This window comes from Lissotriton helveticus, chromosome 3_1, assembly GCF_964261635.1.
Source record: "Lissotriton helveticus chromosome 3_1, aLisHel1.1, whole genome shotgun sequence".
Lineage (NCBI taxonomy): Eukaryota > Metazoa > Chordata > Amphibia > Caudata > Salamandridae > Lissotriton > Lissotriton helveticus.
The window spans coordinates 123899256-123925649 of NC_136061.1; the positions used below are offsets into that span (position 1 = coordinate 123899256).

Genomic DNA, 26394 nt, shown 5'->3' on the forward strand with positions numbered 1-26394 from the left:
TGGCAAGCTAATACCCCGTCCCAGATGTTACAGATGCTTCAATACCACCAGAATAGAATCAGAGAAGAACAAGATCACGAGAGAAAACGTATGAAAGACACGAAAATGAAAGTACTAGTTGCACAATCTGTTCCTCAAGATAGTCAGAAGAGGGGTCCAAATCAAGCCAGTCATCCTGCAGCTCCCGTTAAAGGAAACTGCAATTATTGTAAACAGCCAGGTCATTTTATAAACGAGTGTGCAGTTCTGAAACACAACATAGCTACCGGTAAGACTAAAGAAAGACCACGTCCGCCGAGACAAGAACAAGTTACACAGACTCCTCAGTCACAGAATGCACAACAGACAGTTCCAGCACTGCAGCCTATTGCTGCAACACAGCATGTTACACAGCAGATGTACCAGTATGCACAGTCTGAGTATCCAGAGTATCAGCCATATTCATGAAACAGCCTAGAGAGGGAGGTAGGCTTGCCTCTCATCGAGATACCTGTAGATCAAGAAGGTCCCTATGTTCATAGTCAAGTATTAGGGAAAGACAGAAAGTTTTTGATTGATACAGGGGCAAGTAGGACCACTATAAGTCACGCCGAAGTTCCAGGGGCTCCGCTCTCAGGCTCAAGAAATGTTTCCCTTGGATTTTCAGGAAAACCTATTGTAAATGAAATATCAAAGCCAGTTACTCTAGAAGTAGGTCCATTGTCCCGCACTACTGATCTGTTACTTACTAAGTCATGTCCAGAAAATCTATTAGGCATTAAGACACTGAAAGAGTTAGGTGCAGTTATATGCTGCTCCCCAGAGGGAATACGATTGTTCCTACGTGACTTCAAGGGTCACTATGTATTACGAGATTTTGATCCCAGATTGTCCAATGTTCCGCAGCATCTATGGGCGCAAGGTCCAACTGATGTTGGTTATATGCAAATCACACCCCATCGTGTGACTCTCAAGCCAGGTGTAGTCCTGCCACGAATAAGACAGTACAGATTGCCACCTGAGGCTGTAGCAGCCTTATCCAAAATTATTGACGAGCTCATCGCTCAAGGAGTAGTTGTAGAAACTGACTCCAATGTATGCAATTCTCCGATCATTCCAGTCATGAAACGTACTGATCCAAATGCACCTCCAGTATATCGTTTAGTGATTGATCTCCGAGAGCTTAATAAATGTATTATTCCCCAGTATCCAGTTGTCCCAGATATCTCTTCCCTATTGACAGTCATTGATTCCGAAGCTTCATTTTTCACTGTCATAGACCTCAAGAACGCGTTTTTCAGTGTCCCCATTCATCCAGACAGCCAGTTTCTTTTCGGATTTTGTTTAAATGGAAGGAGCTATATGTTCACACGAGCTCCTCAAGGTTTCACAGAAAGTCCTAGTATTTACAGTCAAGCACTCAAGAGACAACTAGACAACATTCACATGCCAACTGACACTGCCCTGCTCCAGTATGTCGATGATCTACTGATCACAGCCCGTTCTGAACGTGCTTGCGAGCGAGCATCACTTACAGTCTTGTATTTCCTTGCCGAGATGGGACACAAGGTGTCCCCTTCGAAGCTTCAATTCTGTGTCCAGCAAGTGGTCTACTTAGGACACTTACTGTCCAAGAGGGGTAGGCAGTTGACACCAGACCGTATCCAGTTAATAGCGAGTCTTCCTCAGCCAAGGACCCAGAAGGAGGTACGTGCTTTTATTGGCCTTACTTCTTATTGCAGACAATGGATTCCTCAGTATGCATTTCTGGCCAAGCCACTGATACAGTTAACGACACAGGAGGCAGCCGTATCGACTGTCCTCCCTTGGACATCTGAACATACACTCAGTTTCAATGAGTTAAAGAAAGCCCTATGTCAAGCTCCAGTTCTAGCAACACCGAACTACAGTAAGCCTTTTACACTTTTCGTCACTGAACGCGAAGGTACAGCATTATCAGTTCTCACACAAGATCAAGCAGGACAGTACAAGCCCTGTGCTTATTTTTCGAGCACATTAGATCCTGTAGCCCAGGCTCTGCCTGCGTGCCTCAAGTCAGTTGCAGCCACAGCACTAGCTATCAGACAAAGTGATTCCATAGTATTAGGACATTCCTTGACAGTACAAGTCCCACACTCCGTGGAAGTTCTTTTAAACCGAACACAAACTCAGCACTTGACAATTGCACGTTTAACAGGTTATGAATTGACACTGTTCCAGCCACACATAGAAATCAGACGCTGCAACGTTTTAAATCCTGCTACATTGTTACCATCAGTACCATCAGTTCCTTCGAATTCTGCCACACACGACTGTGTGGAAGTAGTTAACATCATGACAAAGCCAAGACAAGATCTGACAGATATTCCATTACCAGATCCCGACCTGACACTTTATGTGGATGGTTCATGCATGAGAACTAGTACAGGAGAACTGGTAGCCGCGTATGCAGTGACTACTGACACTGACGTTATAGAGACACACCGTATTGACACCCTGTCTGCTCAAGCAGCAGAGCTAGTTGCTCTGACACAAGCCTGCATACACGCCAAGAACCTGAAAGTTAATGTTTACACCGATTCACGTTACGCATTTGGAGTTGTACACGACTTCGGAGTGCTCTGGCAAGAGAGAGGTTTCATGACTTCTCATGGAACCAAGATTCAGCATGGTCTCCTCATTCAAGCTCTGTTAGATGCCATACATTTACCGACATCCATTGCTATCATGAAGTGCAAAGCACATACGAAAGTTACTGACACTATTTCCCAAGGTAATGATCTAGCAGATCGCACAGCCAAGCTTACAGCTCAGACTCCAGATATTTCAGTTAATCCGACACAGACGCACACTCCAGATCCGACTACATGTATGACAGTTAAAGACCCTACTCAAGATGTCATAGATATCCAGTTACATGCTACTCCCGATGAAATCAAGAAATGGTCCGAACAAGGAGGGGTCCAGACAGATCAAGGATGGTTAACAAAGGGTAGAGCCACATGGTTTCTCCCCGACTCTATGGTTCAAGTCATTATTAATACCGCACATAGTCCAGCACATTTAGGAGAAAAAGCCATGTTAGACAGTATCCAGAATATTTGGTTCAACAAGCATTTACGAGCTGCAGCCAAGCAGAAGGTCCGTACCTGTATGATATGTTGTCAGTTTAATCCAGGTAAAAGTGTCCCGGTGGAACAAGGTGGATTCCAGCCCCCTGACCACCCTTTTGAAGTCCTCCAGATGGATTACATTCAGATGGAGCGATGTCGAGGTTTCAAGTATGTCCTTGTAGTTGTATGCGCTTTGTCCAGGTGGACGGAGGCATATCCAGTCCCAGATTACACAGCCGCGACCACTGCCAAGCAGTTGGTTCGTGAGTTCTTCCCCCGTTACGGACTCCCTAGAGTCGTATATTCTGACAACGGCCAGCCATTCTCATCTGAACTCATGAAGCACGTTTCCCTTTTGTTAGGGTACCAGTGGAAGTTCCATTGTGTACGCCATCCTGAAGCAGCCGGTCTCGTAGAGAGACATAATCAGACCCTGAAAATCCGAATTGCAAAGGTTTGTCAAGAGAAAGGTGTGGACTGGCTCGTAGCTCTGCCAGTCGCCCTGTTCTATATGCGCATGGTCGCACATTCCAGATCAGGCCTGTCCCCGTATGAGGTCGTTTTCGGCCGCCCCCCTAACATGTGGGGTACTCCTAGACCCCGAAGTATTACCGATGTTTCAAGTAATATGCTGACAGATTACCTAGCTTCCTTGATGTCTGCCCTCAACTCTTGTCGTTCACAGGTTGCCGCCGCATTTCCAGACAATACCGAGGTGGCACCGCATGAAATCGTTCCCGGATCCATGGTCCTAGTGCGAAATTTCGATCGCTCAAGTCCGCTGGAGCCTCGCTGGAAGGAGCCCCGACAGGTCCTCCTCGCCACCCGTACAGCCGTGAAGTTGGAGGGACGCAAAGGCTGGGTGCATCTTTCGCATATTAAAAAATTTTATGGATTGAAGCCAGTCTCAAAGAACATTTCCCAGGATTCAAAGGACTGCCAAAGTACTATTCTTAAGGACTGTCCCGCAAAAGACAATGATACTGCACCCTCCCTGTTAGAGAAAACTCCGCAACAGGAGTATAAGCTTAAATTAAGGTCTAGTAAAATAAGTCAGCCAGTTTGATTGTCTAAGTCCTCCCCTAGGTGAAACGGTTAGACCGGTTTCTGACATGTATAAAATAGACCCCCATAGTGAGAGAGTTAGTCAAAACTCAATCCGATGTATCGTTTTTCTAAGTTTCATATTATTTCTCAGTATTATGATTTCCTGCACCAGTTATGCATTCTACTTGTATTTTCCAGTTTCTCATGTAAATAAGTCCTCTAATGCTACAGTAGAGCACACGTTTAGTGATCTGCCTCCTCATGAACTCTCTTACCGCCTCGCTATGCGTAATAATTCTTTTATCCGCATGTTACATTATTCACACCAGACCAGCAATGCCACAAATTGTTGGGTGTGTGGTCGACTCCCCCCTTTCCAGACACCGAAGGGAGTTCTGCCACTCTTTCCTTATCCTTTTTCACATAATGGTTCGTGTGGAGCATGGTCCACGTTAACGTCATCCTCAACAGATATGTCTTTTCTTAACAGTACATGTTTCCCAGACAAGCAAGGTCTTCCCCACAGAACAGGGTTAGATCTAGAAAACGAAGTTTACAATTTAGGTAATTATTCTTCGAATTTCATGGTCCTGAATGTTCAGTCTGATTCCACTCCAGACTTACCTGCTATTTCAGTATTACCAGTCAAAGGCGAATTATGTGTCCGAAATAATGGTTCCGTACATGTAGGACATAGCGATTGTACTACTATTGTCAAATATAGTGACAGTGGGAAATCTATTTTCAAAGCTTCACGTCATTCTTATTTTATTTGTGGTCAGACCGCATATGTTCGTCTGCCCCTCGATTGGGAGGGAACCTGTTACATTGCCTTCCTACTGCCACCTGTTTTCCTAGCCCCATCTGTGAGAAGTTGGCCTGATGTGCAGTGCTCACTATTCTAGTGATCACTATATATCAGTCCAAACAACCCTTATTGATGATTGGTTGTAAGTCAACCTTATAGACCAGCTATCCTAGTAGCATGGATACGAGCAGTCTAAGGCTAAGACTCTAGAGGGCGTGTTAAGCCAGCTGTTTTACCATCACATTACCCCTTGAACACCCAGTGAAAGGACACCACACAAGTGTTATGAAAATAAACAGTGTATTTATTAGAATCACAACAACCCTGTACTCTTTATGAGGACAGGGTGCTAGGCACACAACAAAACTCTTACGAAAATACTTAAGTTAGCACGTTATACACAAATGCCCGAGGGGCACGAAAAACCATATACTTTAAAAGTGGAATGCGAATTACTAGCAGGTAAGTAACAGTTCTAATAGGCTTTGGAATCGCTAGGACTTGACTAGGGAATCGTTAGATTACTACTAGGAGGCCCAGGGGACTCGGGTGCAGAGTGTGCACTCTCACGCGGGATGCGGGACAAAGTCTATGGAGGCTAGTAAAGGCAAAGTTAGTGTTCACGGGCGAACCCGACCTGGTAGGAAGAAAACGACAGTGGATCCTGACCCTAGGATAGTGAGGCTATGCTGGGACACCGAAGTGCCGAAGTTACCTAGCCCAGGGGCTGCAGCTGCATAGGTCTGAAAAGACGTCGGGGATCTCGTTGCCGGACCAGGAGCCTGGAAGGAAGAAGTTGCTGGCAGGCGACCAGTGAAGAAAAGTTCGATGGATCCAAGCCTGGATCAAGGAAGAAGAAAACCTGAAAGCAGAGGGGACCAAGTTCTTGAATCACTAGCCAGTGATTAAGTGGGCACCAGGATGGCACCGGGCGAAGTCACCGCAGTCAGGTGAGTGGGCGCTGCTGGGCTCTGCAGTCTCTCGGACCAGGAGGCGTTGTCGGCGACCAGGATGGAGGTGCGAGCTGTCCCACGAAGGTTCTTGCTGTCGACGTCGCTGGACCCAGGATTGGGCAACAAGTCTTGGCAAATGCAAGGCCCACGCGGTGGACCTAAAATGGCGTCTTGAGTGGACCAGGAGGGTCCAGGGTACTTCTCCGATGGAGGGAAGCAAGGGCCAGTCTGGAGCAACCAGACCAGCAGCAGAAATGTCGTCGGGCGTCGTCAGGAAGGCCACAAGCCAGCGGGCTAATAGCCAAACAACGCGGTGAGCAGCAAAAAGCAGAAGGGCCCCACGCAGATCGTGGAGATGCTGGGGGGCTGCTCTTCGGTGCTGGAGCTGCTCAGGGTGGGGGCTTCTCGGACCCCAAAGCACTCACCAGGAATTCACTCGGCGGGCTTGCTGGAAAGAAGTCGTGCAGTCTTGAAGATGGCCGGTCCCTCGAGGTCTCGTCACACCCACGAATCTCAGCGTGACTGATGATGCAGGTAGAGGTCAGAGGTGCCAGGGAAGCCGGTTCTCGTCGAGCTGGGCAGTCGGATTCCGGAGGAAGGACTTGCAGCAGACCGCAGTGTTCTTAGATGGTGCCTGCGGGTGCAGGGTGACTACTCCTTAGTCACAAGGGAGAAATCTTAGGAAGAAGTCTTGAGTTCCTTTCGCAGAAAGTAGTTTCAGGATTCAAAGATGATCTGATTTGGAAGGGGGCCAGTTCCTACCTTTATCCTGTAAAAGGGGGCTGGCACGCGACTAAGTCCTGCCCTATGGGTGGGACTAGGAGGGGGGTGGTTACACCCACTTCCTTGGCGGGCTTTTCCCCAGCACAGGGTCTGGAGTGACCCTGGAACTGGTTCCAGCCAGCCTATGCACAGTGAGCACCGGGGTGCCACGTGCAGTCACCTTCCTCTTAAGCCCTGCCTACCTACAATACACAAAACCCTGTCTGGGACGGTGCTGGCACCGCCCCTGGCAGGAAACCCTTTGTCCTTATCTCCTGCTCTGGGAGGACTCCCAGCAGCAGGAGGGCAGACTTGTGTCTCGGTGGCAGCATCCATTTTGTGGATGCTAAGGCTCTGTCTGACTTTTAACCGGGTTATAGGTTACATGCATGTCGTGTCCCTCTAGAAGGGTGGAATGCTAACCCCGTCGCCAGAATTGGCGAGGGGTTAGTATTCCAATTCGTATGACACCTTACTCGACATGTTTTGATAAAGCGATACCAGAGTTGGCACATAACCGCGAGGATTATAATGCACTTAAGAGTATATGGTATGCGATATCATGGAAACGGCTAAGGGATGGATCCCGAAAGCCGCAGACAGGCTCAGCTCATGCCAGAGCACCATCTCACACGATTCCAAGCACTCTGCCTTCAGGATTGTTAAGGCCTGCCATAGGAGTGACTGATAGGAGATCTATGTGTCCATTTTAGGGTTAGATATAGGTATACTATATCTAAAGCAAAGGGTGAGTACACCACCTTGCCCCAGCTGTCGTGCAGCCAGTTGTGTCAGTTTTAGTTAGTCAATCCAGGGGTGGCACAATACATGCTTCAGCCCCTGGGAGACTTCTGGGTGCACCTCAGCCCTGGGTACAGGGACTTGGAGAGGGCCCAGTGCCAATTCAGTACCTAAGTACAATTTGGATAGAGAGAACAGCTAGGCTGTGGGTCTGATTAGCAGGCCCACAGCCAGGGAAAGTCGTAAACCAGTGCAGCAAAAAGCAAAAATCTGGGTGATCATAGGATTGCAGACCCTACTCTCCTACACCATCTGATTATCATAGAAACACACATCTAGTACACCTTAGACATAGAAGGGAGTCCCCCATTGTCGACTATACTGAAACTGCTCTAGAACAGTATACAGATTTCAATAGAGGTTTTTTCTTCTTTATAGGCCCTATCCAGAATAGTAAACTAATTCGTAGGTTAACCAGAACCCTTGAAGCAGTAGTTAATGAGACTGCCTCTGCTCTAGGTAACTTAACCGAAGAGCAATCTGCTATGAGATTTGTCGTTTTACAGAATCGTCTCGTCCTTGACGTCATATTGGCCGATAGGGGCGGGGCCTGTAGAGTCATCGGATCTAGTTGCTGCATTTTCATTCCTAATAACGCACCGTCTGTTTATTCAGCTATAACCAGACTCCATAAAATTGCCCATCTGTTACACCAAGATCCAGGCACCTGGACATGGTCCGGTTGGTTCTGGAATATAATTTCCGCTTGGGGATGGAAAGTCTTGTCCTTTCTAGGTATTGCCGTAGCGATCATATTCAGCTGCTGCCTCTGTATACAATGTGGCCCTGCGATTTGCGGCATTTGTGCTACCTCTTGTATTCCTAGTCCCAAGCCCCGTTCTAAATCCCGTTCCAAGAAAATTCGAGACGAACAATTGATGCTGTATGAAATGATAGATGGTATCATGAACATTGATGTTTCCTGATGGAAACGTAGTGACAAGGAGGGAATGTGGAAAAGTAAATTTTGCCATGTTCTGTGTCCCTACGCGTCCTCCATCATATGTTATGTGTGCATGATTAATATGCATATGTATTCCCCATGTTTGATTAAAGACGCAATTACAGTTGTGTCCACCTCTAGTATGCCAGTTTCCAGTTCTCGTGAATACTACGAATATCAGGCTTATGTAAAGCTACGTTGCCACGTTTCTCAGTGTGCACGTTATTCCATTGTAAAGTCCCCGTTTCTAGGCCTCAAAAGGGCCCGGACACCAGATTCAGCTCCTGTCTCCTGAAGCCTCGCTGAGGAGCGATACAGCCCCCACCTGTATCCTCGACCCTTCACTTACTTCCTGCCTCGCAGTGCCCGGCTCAGCCTGGCCCTGCCTCTGAGTCTGCCAAGAGTATGTTATGATTCCAGTTATCAGTTCAGTCCTCCTTCTCTGCATTCCTAAGCTACTGAACTGCATCAATAGTTTCCGTCATTGTCTAGCCTCTACGTCTCCATGTTAGAGAAATACTGTATTTAATGCTCATTTAATATTCTTCATCACGCACTACATGTAGAATAATGCATGCTCCAGTCTTAGAGTCTGTTCGCCTTTACCCCGATAACTTTTGGATTCTATCAACATGTTCTCTAAACATCAGATACTAGATACTGCTTAGGTACATGTCGCCCTGACTCTCCAGACTTCAGTCTCTGCTCCTAGCACAGAGTTCGTAGCCCCCAGCTTCTCCTAGTAACACGTCATTGCCAGTTTGCGCGCACCATTAGGTCAGAGGTCCCGGCTCCTTAGGTAGCCCCCTCCATGTTTCCGCCCCATTCATGACATATTCTGTTACGTTTGCATCACATGTCTATGTATACGCCTCTGTTACACCTACTTTCACCCTTATCTTTCGCGACTGCTACGCGTCACACCCACTGCTCCGCCTATCGTATGTATTGTAATGCAACTGTTTTAGTATATATGATCGTGCACTGTTATTAAAGGTTACGCCGATTCCGACCCTGCCCCCGGCAGCGCTGCCATCTTATTCCTGTGCAGGTTGTCCTGTTCCTGTCCTTATGCTGTATTAAACCTGCAAAACTCCTACTACCTCGAATCTTGACTCTTATTTATTGAGCTATCTGTTATTCATTTATTCATTCAAAAAATAGAGGTATTATTTATTTATATACCACATTAGCGTGTCTCTCCTGTCTTGGCACAGGACATTCATTTCCTCTGCACGAGACATGAATAAAATCCCATCTTTTGCCACACATGTATATATATATATGTGTTTTGAAATAGTTTAAAACTGGATAACTAAGCCTGCCTGAGCTCTGGCTCAGGCAGACTCCCATCACACGTCATAGGGTAGAAAATCTGAGGGAAGGAAGGTTCTGAGGGGAGTATTCTACACCTTGCTGCAACCTGATTGGCTGGAGTTTGGGTCTTATTAAATGGCGTGGATTAGACACTGGCGTGAATGTTTTCTAGCCCTTCTAGGCTATGTATAACACTGTACTGCGTTCCATTATACCGTGGGACTCTCACTTTGGCGAAGAGGGGAATGATTCAAGCATGTGAAAATATGAAAGCTCCAATAGTGGGGAAAGAATGGAACAGATGACAGCCCGCATGAGTGGCGTCTCTATAGGCTTTGCACATCATTTACAGAATTAAGTCAGCGCTTATACCCACAGAACCACCTACCGGCACGCAGAGGTACTGCTCAAATGTGTCTCGATCCAGCAGTTAGAAGTCTGTATTAGAAATGTCATAATATTTAATGTGACTTTAGAACATTTCTGCTTAGTGTTTAGTCTGCTAGCAGCTAAGCAGATATTTAAGCCATCAAAAACTACTTTGTTTCTGCTTTATTGTTCTCCATTTATGATTACACTCCTTATTTTTATTACTTAATTTAGCCATTACATTTGAACCCTTTATTTTTGCTTTAAATACAGTCTTTTTCTTGATAAACATTCATATTTCGCTCAAAACTGGTGTGGACATTTCAACTTCTTTATTTCAAGCAGTAATGTTAATTTGTATGGCACACTGATATGGTCTCCACAATTTACCCTCAGTGAATCTTTCGTAAATTTGTAGACTGGATTATGCGAGTCAGTTTCTCCTAAACAACCTAGAACATTGGCATAGGCAACAGTAGGCATCAGACTTGTGTGATAAATGCCGGAACACAATTTCAAGGGAAGTGACAACATATGCTGGAGGTAAGTGCCTCTTGTAGGTTGACACACTATGTAGAATAAGAACATTTAATCAAAATAGAATTTCACTGCTCTATAAGCCTCTCTCTATGTTCCTTACGTACTGCACACCATTCTCCAAGCAAGCGTGGCTTGATTGCCAAGCCTTACCCAACTACCACTATCTATTAATAATGAGCTGTGGGATTTTAATAAGTAACCTAAAGTTGACCGTCACTCATCCTGTGGCAAACTGACAAGGAATTAAGTCTGAAATGTTAAATGTTCTGCCCGCTAAAGTAGAGAAACGAACAGCAGACTTATTATAGAGGTAAAAATAAATAAATGCAAATAACGCACCTTTAACCTGCCGAACTGAACTGAGGTTCTTTTCAAAGGCGTCGTCAAATTTAGGGTTGGTGATAGGCTCAAAATCATTGGTGTAAACTCTTCCAGTGGAGGTTGAAAAACAACATTTACACATGCACGTGTGGTATCGCAGCCGGCCTTCATCAAGGTAAGGATGTGTAAGAGCATCCTTCGCAGATATTCTTTTGGACTGTAAACAATACATTGACGATAAATAAACAAGAAGGACTTTGCTTTAAATGCATACAGTTGAAAGAATTTCTTCGAATACAAGATGCCTTACGGTTTTACATACAATTTAGTTTTGGGAAGCTATTATATAAAAACTTCAATTAATCTCACAATACAAACTGAAAAAAACGACATGCAGGTTACGTCAGGGCTGGCTATCCAGACACACAAACCTTGACAAAGTATTTCATAAACAGTCATGTATTGTTGGTAGGTTATACTGAGCAAAACCGAACAATTATTTTTGGGAATATTCTTAACAAGAAATGTTGGCCGATACGGAAAAAGTTACTCGCCTGTAACAATAGTTTTGCAACTTCAAGATTTACATGCTATGCAATATTAAGCCATTCTTTTTTCCCTCTTTTAGGCATCAACCAGAAATGGGTTGTGCGATCTCCCATGACATACAACATAAACTCCTAATGCCCTAGCATATGGCTGCAATCTTCAGACTCTTTTTCCATGCATCGGTGCTCCGTGTCTAGTAGGAGAGACTTGAGCTGTTCTGCAAGTTGACCCTTTTTGCTTACCCATACCCTTTCAAGGGGGAAGTGAGTGGGTCACATGAGAACCAAAAAAGCTTCAAGCTGCAAAAATACTGCCACAAGTAACCTTTTTCTTTTGGAGTAGGAATCTTTTTCAAGATTCACATGAAGTGAATTGATTATAGGGCGAAGGTTATTACAAGGCACACACACAGGCATATCTACGTATGTTTCAATGTTTACTTTTAATTAAAACATTGATCATTTTTTTGCATTGGTTCCCCCTCAACCCGTCCTTATTAATGTATTTTTTTAATTTAATTTTTTGAGCTATGCTGCACAAACTCTCCCATTTTAATCTCGCATCTCACTTTACTACTATCTGTCACTGAACCCTAAACACAGCTTACTCCTATCCATCCCTGCACCCTTAAAAAAATTACCCCATTGACCCTTAAAACTCATACGTTTGATGCCTTAGATTACATAATATATATATAGTCTCAAAAATCATGCAAAGGGATAATAATTAAGGCGGCAGCTGCCGCCGTTGCAGGCACTGGTACCGTTGGAGGTGGAACGACAAGGAGCAAATACTATTGCTAACACACATATATATATATCACTGAAAAAACCATAGGTTATAGACCATATATAGTTAGGAATTAGCATTTACAAAACCTTGAAAATTCACTGAAAAAACCATAGGTTATACACCATATATAGTTAGGAATTAGCATTTAAAAAACCTTATTTTACTCACACAAAACCATTGAAATTCCATATATAGTTAGTTGCACTAACTATATATCGCGCACCCGCAATCCACTGCTGATCATGTCACATATTACATCATTCATGACATGGTCAGTGACATCACTGATGACATCACTGATGACATCTCAAATGACATCACTGATGAGATCACTGATGACATCATCCAGTGACTGTGTGTTTCTGTAAAGTTTAAATATGTTTTACATATTGAAGAATGAGTAGATGTATAAGTGTCTGGACGAAGGATTTAGTAGGTGCATGACTGAATGTATGAGTGAGTGATTAAATGTGTCTCACTGAGTGCATGGGTTAGTGAGTAAACTGTCTTAATTTGTGCATCATTATGTCTGTTGTTCTGTAAACTGCTGCATGTGTTGATCAGTAGCTATATGATTAACTATATGGGTTATTGATTGATTGTCCAAGTATTTGTATAGGAGACTGAGTGTGTGTGTGGCTGGCTGGGAGGTGTGTGACTCTGTGCAGATCAATGTGTACTTGTATCAATGATTGTATAAGAAAGTAAGTATGTGTTAGTATATGTTTGAAAATGTAAGGTGCTCTATGTTTAACTGTATAGACAAGAAAATGGAAGTGTGATTGATTCTTTACAGGACTGACTAGGTGTGTGAGTAACTCCATGGATGAGTGGCAGAGTGTAAGTGTCTGTATAGGTGTATGAGTGCATATGATAGTGTTGTAAAGATGAGTGATTGTATGTATGAATGATTGTATGGGTGAATGAGTGAATGTGTGTGTAGACGTAGGAATCAGTGAGTACGTATGTAGTAACTAGTATTGGTGTGTCAATGGTTTCAAAAATTATACTCTGTATTTAACACTGGGTGAAACAGAGGTTATATTAAAACGTGAGGAGATGCATTGTATTGTCACATGAATGATATCATCAGTGATGTGGTCATTGATGTCAAATGAGATGTCATCAGTGATCTCATCAGTGATGTCATTTGAGATGTCATCAGTGATGTCATCAGTGATGTCACTGACCATGTCATGAATGATGTAATATGTGACATGATCAGCAGTGGATTGCGGGTGCGCGATATATAGTTAGTGCAACTAACTATATATGGAATTTCAATGGTTTTGTGTGAGTAAAATAAGGTTTTTTAAATGCTAATTCCTAACTATATATGGTGTATAACCTATGGTTTTTTCAGTGAATTTTCAAGGTTTTGTAAATGCTAATTCCTAACTATATATGGTCTATAACCTATGGTTTTTTCAGTGAATTTCAATGGTTTTTTAATAGCAAATATCATAAGCTGTCGAATGTCAAGTACGTGGTAAGTGAAAACATTTTCGTGTTTATGCACACTGATCTGCTTTGAATGGTGCCCCCCCCCCTCATTTCTATTAGGAGTACTCTCTCTTTGCAGATAGTGAAAGGTAGTTAACGCAGGCCTTTGCCCCCGTTGTAATCCGTCGTGCCTGCTTCTCTCTCCATTTGATTGATTGTTATCCAAGTATTTACTGTTTTAGAATTAGTTCTCTTTGGTTCATTCTCTATTTACAAACAAACACAGAGTCGCAATACTCTGTTTAGTCTTTGCAGATAACGAAAAATCGTGTAAAAAAAAAGAAAAGGAATCGAGCAAAATCAGTAGGCCACTAATGGGATCTCTTTTTGACCTCGCTAAAATAGAAACATTAGGAACAACCCCTCATGACAAATACAAAACTAGTGAGATGAACTGAACTCCACACAATGATGGCTGCAAAACAGCTCGGCTCCGCCACCCACCCCGCCCAAAATAACGATAAAGAGCGGCTGCCATGATTGGTTGCGGAATGGCCACAACGGAGCTACGAAATGGTGCTGCTCTCATGCTAACCCCAGCTTCGGTCTGAAACATCCAGAAACACTGTAGACTACCAATTCGATCAGTTCCGGTAGCGCCCCAATGTAACCCGGTAGAAAAGAACTAGCCCTCCCCTCTTTGACTGATGGTTCTTGTTGCCTGTCCTTTCTGTTGTCATTTAACAGAACTATTTAGCCTGCTGAAAGGGGTTGTGTTTCGACCGCTGGTTGGTGGAGACATTTTGACTATATTCTGGACCTGCGTTGTCGCGTAATGCGTCATATGACGCGCCGCGTTAGCGCATCCGGAAGTCATCCGGGGCGCGCAGCGCGTAACGTAAGCATAACAAGTCATGTGACTTGTTAATAAAACTTTTCATTGGTTCATTTTACTTTTCTTATTCTAATGATGAAAGCCTTGGTCATATCACCTAAAAATTACGCTTTTAATTACTTCCGAACATTATTTTCTCTTAAATATATGTTATAATGTTCCAGGCTAATGTACTTTCCCGGAAATTTTACAACTGTCCTGCAAGTAAAATATATTCTTTTTTCGAGAAAAAGAGCGTTTCTTCGTCCCATGACGGAGCCGTTGAGCAAAAGAGGGTCGACCTGCTGTCTTAGTCGCCGATACGCCTGAATATGAGATTCTTATCGATCACTTTATGTTGCAGGAATAGAAAACACAACAGCCCTTGACCATTTATCTTTACTGCGTTCCTTCGTATTATACCTTTTACCCTTCATGTAATTGGTCTGCTTTATTTCACTTGCCTTTTAATGATTCTAAAACAGTGACTATTATTAAAAACTTTACCAATGTATACACTACTACCATGTTTTCTTTTAAAAACCTTTATTGTGAAAATGTCATTATACAAATACGAGCCTATAACCACGTGGGCCTGCCACGGAGCAAACTGTAATCGTATATGATGAATAGACATTTACACTGTAGAGGAACGTAACGGGCGGGCCATTAGGTTGCAAAAACGAAGGTGTCTAACAGTTACGGAATCGGTGGACGTACATTTTATAATTAAAATACGACAGGGCCAGTTACAATAAAATTATCTAGATATACATTTGCGGGCAAGTACCATGGGTGACGTTAATTCGAATTTTCAACAGTACAGTAATCAATAACACATCAGAACTTAATATCAATAGGGATGTCGAAATATTCAATCAATTCTCGTCCCCGCCCGCCATGTGCTTCAAAACTGCATACGTATCTCGTGATTTCAAGGTTCTGCAACCAGTACACAACAAGGAGTTACGAGTCCCATTTATTCCGGCGCCATTTTGGGCGAGGACGGGCAGGTCCAGGATATAGTCAAAATGTCTCTACCAACCATCGACTATGATGATGTTCATATGCTGTATTTATTAGAGTAACACTCATCTGCCCACATGAAATTAATTTACCACAATCTAAACATGTCATTTTAATCTTTCCAAAGTTCTTCTAAATATTTGGGACCGTTTCCCTTGCCTCTGAAGCTCTCAGTGCCACTTCTTTGATGAATGTACTAGCAGGTCAGGGGTTCTCCTCCAAATCTCTCTTTTATGCAGCACTATAATTAATTGGTGCCACCTCTCCATATGACGATGCATGGTATAGTTACCACAACTATATATTTTTTCGGTTCCTCTGGAGAGTTCATCGTGGCAGATGAAGCGTGTAACATACCGGGCATTTACCTTTTTTTGCATGTACAGGAAAGGAAAAAAAAATCGAGCGTTCGAGTTCTTAGGTGTCCCAGGGCCATTTTAGTGGACCAGGCCCAAATCCAAAGAACAGCTATCTCACAGGCTAATGGGGCGACCCACGCCGAGTTTCAGCATTGTAGGATGACCACACAAGTGCAGCAACTTGCTAGACATCACCTCGGTGCCATCCGGATCTCGGCGCCCCACTGCAGATGAAGTGCCTCTCAACTATGAAACCACCACGGTGACATCCGGATCTTGGCGCGTTGTGCTGCCTTCGGCCTATTCGCACATCGGTCCGCTACTGACGCCATCTCACAGGCTAATGGGGTGACCCACGCCGAGTTTCAGCATTGTAGGATGACCACACCAACTTGCTAGACATCACCTCGGTGCCATCCGAATCTTGGCATCTCAACGCCTAGTGGTATCTTCCATACAGAAAATATTGTTACGCTGCCTTTGGCCCCATTCGCACATCAGTCCGCAACTTAGACATCACCTCGATGCCATCCGGATCTTGGCATCTCAGCGCCTTGTGGTGTCAGTCAGAAAATATTGTTGCGCTGCCTTTGGCCCCATTCGCACATCAGTCCGCTACTGACACCATCTCACAGGCCAATAGGGCGCCCCACGCCGACTTTTACCATTGTACGATGGCCACACCAGTGGCACAACTTCCTAGACATCACCTCGGTGCCATCCGAATCTTGGCATCTCAACGCCTAGTGGTATCTTCCATACAGAAAATCTTGTTACGCTACCTTTGGCCCCATTCGCACATCGGTCCGCAACTTAGACATCACCTCGGTGCCATCCGGATCTTGGCATCTCAGCGCCTTGTGGTGTATTCTCTTCAGAAAATATTGTTGAGCTGCCTTTGGCCCCATTCGCACATCCGTCCGCAACTTACACATCACCTCGGTGCCATCCGGATCTTGGCATCTCAGCGCCTTGTGGTGTCTTCTACTCCGAAAATATAGTAGAAAATATTGTTGCGCTGCCTTTGGCCCCATTCACACATCAGTCCGCTACTGACACCATCTCACAGGCCAACAGGGCGCCCCACGCCGACTTTTACCATTGTACGATGGCCACACCAGTGCCACAACTTGCTAGACACCACCTCGGTGCCATCCGGATCTTGGCATCTCAGCGCCTTGTGGTGTCTTCAAATCAGAAAATATTGTTGCGCTGCCTTTGGCCCCATTCGCACATCGGTCCGCTACTGACGCCATCTCACAGGCCAACGGGGCGCCCCACGCCGACTTTCAACATTGTAGGATGGCCACAGAAGTGCGACAACTTACTAGACACCACCTCGGTGCCATCCGGATCTTGGCGCGTTGTGCTGCCTTCGACCTATTCGCACATCGGTCCGCTACTGACGCAAACTCACAGGCCAACGGGGCGCCCCACGCCGACTTTCAGCATTGTAGGATGGCCACACCAGTGCGGCAACTTACTAGACACCACCTCGGTGCCATCCGGATCTTGGCGCGTTGTGCTGCCTTCGGCCTATTCGCACATCGGTCCGCTACTGACGCAAACTCACAGGCCAACGGGGCGCCCCACGCCGACTTTCAGCATTGTTGGATGGCCACACCAGTGCGACAACTTACTAGACACCACCTCGGTGCCATCCGGATCTTGGCGCGTTGTGCTGCCTTCGGCCTATTCGCACATCGGTCCGCTACTGACGCAAACTCACAGGCCAACGGGGCGCCCCACGCCGACTTTCAGCATTGTAGGATGGCCACACCAGTGCTGCAACTTGCTGGACACCACCTCGGTGCCATCCAGATCTTGGCGCGTTGTGTTGCCTTCGGCCTATTCGCACATCGGTCCGCTACTGACGCCGCCTCACGTGCCAACGTATTTTCTCCTAATTTTACACCCTATGCCGCATAACAGGTCATGTGACTTGTTTATAAAACTTTTCATTGGTTCATTTTACTTTTGGTTTCCTAATGATGGAAGGCTTGATCATGTGACCTAAAAACAACACTTTTCATAGGATGAAAACTTTTTTTTTTCCCCAAACGATGAAAGCCCCACCTTGTTTCTGGATGTTTCAGACTGAAGCTGGCGTCAGCATGAAAGCACCACCATCTCGTAGCTCAGTCGTGGTCATTCCGCGAGCAATCATGGCAGCCGCTCCCCACCAGAAGCCTGCAGGAGTCGGAGCCCCCAAAACTTTTGATGAATTCTCAAGGCGGAGGGGACGCTTTCGAGAATGAGGTCCAAGACCTAGCAGACAAGCGTCCGATTTCCAAGGTGTCCCAGGGCCATTTCAGTGGACCAGGCCCAAAAAGGAAACAGCCTGCCGCCATTTTGAGAGTCCTGTGACAGCCGCCTATCGCTGCACCGCAAGAGTGGGCGCAACTCAGCTGAATTGCGGCTTTTGACACAGTGGACCAAAAACGGACGGAATGGCAACTGAAACGGTAAAGGGGCGCCCCACTACAACAGATGACACTCCACCTGGAGAGGCCCGTTCACGCCGCCTCCCCCGGGGCGCTCCACGCCGTTATTCGGAGCAGCATTGTAGGATACCAAAACCAGTGCGGCAACTTACTGGACATCACCTTGGTGCCATCGTTCTGCTGCCTTGGAACTATTCGCGCAACAGTTTGCTACTGATGACCCACCCCCCGCGACGCCCCATGCCGTTATTTGCTGGGTGGCAACTTACTAGACATCACTTTCGTGTCATCTAGATTTCAACGCGTTCTGCTGCCTTGGAACTATTCGCACAACAGTTTGCTACTGATGACCCACCCCCCGCGACGCCCCACGCCGGAAATCTGGACGTTGTGCTGCGTTGGGACTATTCGCACAGCCGACCGCTACTTCGTTGTTTTTCCCTAAAAATGTTTATATGTTATTACTATTTTTGTTTTCTTGTATATATTTATAAATTATTAAAGTTTTATAATCTTACTACTTTGTCGGAGTGCTATATATTTTTAATGTGACACATAATTGTAAAAACTTTGATGTACAAACAGTCATCCCTGGAATCTTCCGCTTCAGGCTCGGTCCCCTCCCCAATCACAATACAGGATGGTTTTCAGATAATAGCAACGCTTCTGCTGTGACGAATCTCATCGAGTGTGGGCCTTGATCTACTATAACTCCTTTGAAGAGGGGTGATTCTTTACAGCTGTGGCCATAAACTACATCTGCAGGGCTAGCTGATACCCTAGGACCAGCCTGGACAATCGGACACAGAGGAAAAGGAGTGTCAGAGGGTGCGGTAGTGAATAGGGCGAAAGGGAGGTGTCGGGCGGGCACAGGGTGTGATTCTCAGGGAACAGCAGCGCAGATGGGGGAGGTTTATTACCCATGCATAAGACAGAGAGCGGGGGTGACCACTGCCTGGGGGAGATGTTTGCGAGGGTGGGGAGCCATGCTAAGGATCGACAGCGTGCACAGAGTGGGTCTGGTCAAGGCATCTAAAATGGCTGCCGTGCACGACAAAAGTGTGGCATTTGAAAAAAGACAAGATGGCGCAGACAATGTTTTTCAACACTTCCTGATTTCCTTCGAATCGAACGTTAACAGACGTTGGGGCATATTACCAAAGTTAAGCGATATTTATCCCTAACGATGCTTAGCAACGATTTTTTTACCGTCAGAAATTATCGCAGATAAACCTTGCTATTACCAAGGTTTATCGGAAATACGATAAAAAACGACCGCAATGCATTAATATCGCTGAAAACTCAGCGATATTCATGCATTACCGAGCTAATGCTCTTAGCCATGTTATCCACCTCCCATTGGATAACATGGCTAAGAACTGCTCAGGGCAGGTGGTAGCTTTTAGAGATATTCGCCCTTATCTCGAATATTTCCAAAAGTTGATAATAGGAGATAGCGATGTTACCGACTGTTTCCAGTCGCTAACATCTTGGCATGCCCACTTTGCATGTCATTAGTGATAAATATCACTCACATGCAAAGTGGGGCCCAAGATGGTCGCTATCTTCTACTAGCCGTCGCTAACTGGTGTTAGCAACAGCTAGGTAATACACATATAATTTTATCTCCGCGAAGCGGAGCGCTGTTACAGATATATATCTTGTTTCTGAACGTTAATTTCTCAAAATGCACTGAAGCACATATATTGAGACCTAGCAAAGGCACATCGGGCTACCAGTCCCTACAATTTTGCCAAGTTTCGTGCAAATCCATTCAGCTGTTCGATCCTACCGAGAGACAAGATGGCGGCCGCTACGGACTGTTTGGAATGTTTACAGACACCGGAGAGCCAATCAGCTTCGCTTCGCAAAGCTCCGTAACGCGAAAAGTACGCGAAGCGGTGCGCTGTTACAGATATATACCTTTTTTTGAACGTTAATTTCTCAAAATCCACTGGAGCACATATATTGAGATCTAGCAAAGGCACATCGGGCTACCAGTCCCTACAATTTTGCCAAGTTTCGTGCAAATCCATTCAGCTGTTCGATTATTATTATTTTTATTTTTTTTTGCCCCGCGGGGCCCTTTTAAAACCTCCACATCAAACCTAGGGGGTGAGCGACAATGTACTATGCCCCCTTATGGTCATTTGCCCCTTCGCTTCGGCCTCCTCTTGTCTCTCGATCCTACCGAGAGACAAGATGGCGGCCGCTACGGACTGTTTGGAATGTTGACAGACGCCGGAGAACCAATCAGCTTCGCTTCACAAAGCTCCGTTGCGCGAAAAGTCCGCGAACCAGAGCGCTGCCCGGTCCGCTGTTACAGATATATATCTTTTTTTAAACGTTAATTTCTCAAAATCCACTGGAGCACATATATTGAGACCTACAAAAGGCACATCGGGCTACCAGTCCCTACAATTTTGCCAAGTTTCGTGCAAATCCATTCAGCCGTTCGGGCTAAAAGTGAGGCCAACCGCCCTATGGAAAACTCAATGTTAAAAACACGTTTTGGGACCCCCCTTTTTTCTCGGCCCCCACTGGACGAACCCCCCCCAAATTTTCAAGGGCTGCTCAGAAACAAAATGTGCCATTTTCCTGAAAATTTCAGCCAATTCCGTCCACAAACGCCAAAGTTATTAGACATAGAATTTTCAAAAAACCCATAGAGAAAAAATCCTAACTATATATACCTACTGGCGGCCGCCAGTAGGTAATATATTAATATATATATATATATATATATATATATGTGTGTGTGTATGTATATGTGTATATATATATATATATATATATATATATATATATATATATATATATATATATATATATATTCCCTCGCACTCTACCTCGTCGCAGGGGGAACACATTCACGCTGGTGCCATCGTCGGGATCGAGGTCGTCTCCCGCTTTACATCCAACACAAAAGTTTTCAAAGTATTGATGGCACTTCACTCAGAGGTTGCTTTTCAAATTATTTAATGATAACAATTGAGATCGCAATTGTTATCATTAAATAATTTGAAAAGCAACCTCTGAGTGGAGTGCCATCAATACTTTGAAAACTTTTGTGTTGGATATATATATATATATATATATATATATATATTTTTACAAACAAAGGAGGCGGCACATCAGGAAATATTTTAAGTCTTTTTATTCAAGACTTCACCCCACCAACGCGTTTCAGCCAACACTGGCCTTGCTCACGGTTGGTTAGTCCCTCTTCAGTGTCAGTATATATACTATCCCCAACTTAGCCATTTAGGAGGCATTGTGGGAGTTGTAGTTACAATGTGAAAATTAATAAAATAAAAGAAAGACAATTATGTGCTTTATAAGTAACTGCACATTAGTGACATCTAGTTCACTGGGGCTGTAATAATGTAAACAATTCTCGGTATAGTACCCAAGTCCTGCATATATGTTCTTTATATTCTATAGTAATGTTACCAATCATGGTATAGTACCAAATTGTCCTGATGAGAACATTTTTTATATATATACATATTCACTGACAAAACCATAGGTTATAGGGGTGTTTTGGACGTTTTTTTATAGGTGTCTTGTGCCTCGATTCTACCGAGGCACAAGATGGCTGCCAAAATTTCCTGATTTGGAGTGTTGACAGCCAATTAGAATACAGCTCGTGCACGGCACGGTGCGCGGATTCTGCGCGGCATTAGATAGATATGTACTTTTAAATGTCATTTTCCCAGGAACTACTGAACGGATTTACACCATTTAAGCAAGAGGCACGAGTCTGAACTAAGGACTACCTCTTCGGGTTGTAGCCGCGATTAACGTATCCTATGGAAAATTGCATAGGGAAAACACGTTTTGGGACCCCCCTTTTTTCTTGGCCCCCGCTTGACGAATCACCCGAGACTTTCAGGATAGGAGCGGACCAGAGCGCCCCACCAGTTTTGAAAATTTCACGAAGATTTGTCAACCGGCGCCAAAGTTATTCCAAATAGAATGTTGCGGACTTCTTATGGAAAATAGGTCCTAACTATAACTACCTACTTGCGACCGCCAGTAGGTAATATTTATATGCGTATATAGACACACACACACACATATATATACACACATATATGTAAAAAAATATATATGTATAAATATATATATATTTTCTATTTCTCTCTCTCTTTATATATATATATATATATATATATATATATATTACCTACGGGCGGTCGCCAGTAGGTAGTTATAGTTAGGACCTAGTTTCCATAGGAAATCCGCACCATTCTATTTGGAATAACTTTTGTGCAGGTCGACTAATACACACAAAATTCTCCAAGAAAATGGCCTGCTCCGCTCCTTCCCTGAAAGTTTCGGGGTGAATCGTGAAGCGGGGGCCGAGAAAAAAGGGGGATCCCATAACGTGTTTTCCCCATGCAGCTTTCCATAGAGATATTTAAGTGAGGCTACAGCCCAAACTGCTGAACGGAATTACACCAAATTTGGCAAAAAGGTAGAGTTTGGTTTGTTTGCAGATTACGCTTTCTGTTAAATGGTGTAAATCCGTTCAGTAGTTCCTTAGAAAATCAAAAGTAAAATCATAGCTATATCTATAGACTAAGTACGGTACGCGTACCTTCCCGAGCACAAGCTTTATGCTAATTGGCTGTCAACACTCCAAACCAGGAAGTGTTGGCAGCCATCTTGTGCATCGGTTCAGAAAAAGAAACGCGAAAAACGCGAAAAGGGGGCAGGGTAGAAACACCCTGACCCCCTAGGCGTCCTTAGGGGGTCCCACAAAGACCCCCAAGGCCCAAAGAATTTTTTTTCTTTTTTTTACATCGCGGTATACGCATACCCTGCCTATAAAAATAAGAACATTTGCATTTTTTTTGTAGCCCCCCGGGGACATTTTTGTTTATTTTAATGGGGGGCCCAGAGGGGGCCCCCTGCCCTGGGGACCGCCACCCCCGGGGCTTGTACGTTATATATACGGGGGGCGTAAGGCCCCTCCGCAGCCCCGGGGACCGTCACCCCCCCGGGGCTTCTTTTTTTTAATAATAATGGGGGGCCCAGAGGGGCCCCCCAGCCCCGGCACCGTCACCCCCCGGGGCTTTAATATTATGTATGCAGGGGGGCTCCCACCCCCCCCCTCAGCCCCGGGGACGGCCACCCCCCTGGGCTTCTTTTTTTTTTTTAAACCTGTGAGGGGGGGGGGGGCTCAAGCCCCCCACACGCCCCGGGGACCGCCACCTCCCCGGGGCACTAATATTTAAAATAGGGGGGTCCGTGATTAACCCCCCGGGGCTTTTAACTGGTGGAAGGGGGGCAGCGCGGCCCCCCTCCTGGAGCCCTTGATGGCCCTGGGGACCGCCACCCCCCAGGGCCGGCTCCTGCAGTGTCCAGGGGTGCCTACCCCCGGGGGACTGCTGTTTGCTATGGTAGGGCGGGAACCGCGCCATAGCAAACTGCTTTGGTTTTTGAAAGAGAGATCTTTCAAAAGCCAAAGCGGATTGCTTTTCTGCATAGGGAGCAACATGCTGCTCCCCATGCAGAAAAGCAATGCCGGCTCCCGCAGGATGCGGGGAGCCAGCAGGCACAGTGGGGGGGCTTGGGGACCAACTAGCCCAGCAGGAGCCTCCAGTATGTGCCAGGGGGCTGCGTTGCAGGGAGGTGTAAAAAGGGGCGTGGCCTCCTTACACCCCTCTACAACGCAGCCCCCTGACACATACTGGAGGTTCCTGGTGGGCTAGTTGGCCCCCAGGGACCCCCAGTATGCAAGGGGAATTAGTTCCCCCTCTGCAAACACGCCAGGGGGCTGCATTGCAGAGAGGTGTAAAATACTCCTTGGTGACTTCAACACGCACATTTGCGGAAGCCCTTTTTTAACACCTTTGGGCTCTTTGGGCTGTGGACTTAAAACAGGCCCTCATTTTACCCACTGCCATCGCGGTACAAAACTGAACACCTTAATGGACACTATGAATTTAACCTTGGCACTATCTTTGAAAGACGACTCTTTTATATTCAAAAATCCAACCTATAAAGGATCTGAGTCAGGTTCTTTCATAGATCACATCCTACTTTCAGCTGGTGTGATCCAACAGGTGCTAAATTTTGACATCCTTGAAAGCATTCACAGTGATCACAACCCCCTACATGTTGAGCTACAATGTGGCCCCTTTGTACTCCGAAAAAACATCAAGGACCCAGGGGCACTTAAGCCGGTAAACAATAGCCGCCGCCTGAAATGGAATTTGATAAACAGTGATAAACTGTATGAGACTGTAATTCAGCACTGTGAAATTGAACTCAAGCTCTGTGCCTCAAATTCCGCTTCTCCGGAATCCATCTTATCTGCTTTTTCAGTGGTGTCTAAAAGGATTGATCAATTGCTGACTGTACCTGTCAAGGGGCCAATTGCCCAATATCCTCGATGGTTTGATCAAGCCTGCTCCTTAGCTAATCAAAAACTAAAAGCAGCTCTCAAGAATAAGCCAAGAGACTCTGCACTTATTAAGGCCCTTCGTGCAGAATACAAAAATGCTCTTGCCTCTCGTAAAAAGTCTATAAAAATTAAAACTTGGGAATCTCTGCTTGATCCTTCAACCTTGGGCAACAGCTCGAAGTTTTGGAGTATAATCAATAAACCACTCTTTGATGACCCGAATGCCGAGAGCCTGGGAACAGCGATACCCGAGAATGACTGGATTTCCCATTTCAGCTCCATTTTTAAGAGTGACGCTCCACAGACCTTGCAACCACCTCATCTTCCTGAAAGTATTCCACTACACTTCACCATCCAAGAAGTTGAATTAGGGATACATGGTCTTTCTAGCAATAAAGCTCCGGGTCCAGACGGTCTTCCACCGGACTTATTTAAACATAACATCATTTTCTGGTCCCCAATTCTTACAGCTGTCATTAATGCCGGGATCGTAGTGGGCGCCCCTAAGTCCTGGGGAGCATCTACTATCATCCCTGTATATAAAAAGGGTGACAGAACAAAAGCGGCTTGTTACAGACCAATTTCTCTGATAAACTCAGTTGCAAAGGTTGTGGGGGGGATCCTTTTAAACCGGCTGAACGCGTGGGCCAAACATAACAATATATTGACCCCCGTCCAGTGTGGATTCAGACCAGGTCATGCTACAACTACTACTAGAGGTGTAAAAAGGGGCGTGGCCTCATTACACCTCTCACTAGGAACCTCCAGTATGCGCCAGAAGGCTGTGTTGCAGAGACGTGTAAAGAGGCCATGCCCCTTTTTACACCTCTCTGCAACGCAGCCCCCTGGAGCATACTGGAGGTTCCTAGTGGGCTAGTTGGCCCGAGGGACCCCCAGTATTCAAGGGGACTTAATCCCCCAACTTAGAACGCGCCACGGGGCGCGTTTGCACAGTGGTGAAGGTAGGGGACGGGGCTTGAGGTGATGTGTGTGCAAACACGCCCTGGGGCGCGTTTTAAGTTGGGGAATTAATTCCTTTTCAATCCAGAGGTCCCCTAGGGGCCAACGTGCCCACCAGGTACCTCCAATAAGAGCCACAGATCTGCGTTGCAGAGTGTTGTAAAAAAGGGCGTGGACTCTGAACACCTCTCTGAAACGCAGTCCCTGGCGCATACTGGAGGTACCTGGTGGGCTAGTTGGTCCACGGGGGACCTCAGGAATGAAGAGGAATTAATTCTATAACGTAAAACTCGCCACAGGGCATGTTTGCAGACATGTCATCTCAGGCCACGCCCCCTTCCTTCATCAGTGTGCAAACGCGCTCCCGTAGTTCGTTTTAAGTTGGGGAATAAATTCTCTTTCAATACTGAGGGTCCCAGACGGCCAAATAGCCCAACAGGTATCTCCAGTATGCGCCAGGTAGCTGCGTTGCAGATAGGTGTTTAGAGGCCATTCTCCTTTTTACACCTCTATACACCTCTTTACACCTGGTGGGCTAGTTTGACCCGAGGGATCCTTAGGATTGAAGGGGACTTAATC

General features: G+C 45.5%; 1 protein-coding gene across 1 annotated transcript in view; it reads right to left on the reverse strand.

The window, feature by feature from the left end:
* The window catches only part of NLK (nemo like kinase), a 996575-nt gene that overhangs the window by 153268 nt on the left and 816913 nt on the right, over positions 1-26394 (reverse strand). Inside the window, exon 9 of the mRNA XM_078679349.1 lies at positions 10972-11170. Within this exon, the coding sequence (XP_078535475.1) occupies positions 10972-11170 (199 nt within the window). The remainder of the gene's footprint in view (positions 1-10971; positions 11171-26394) is intronic.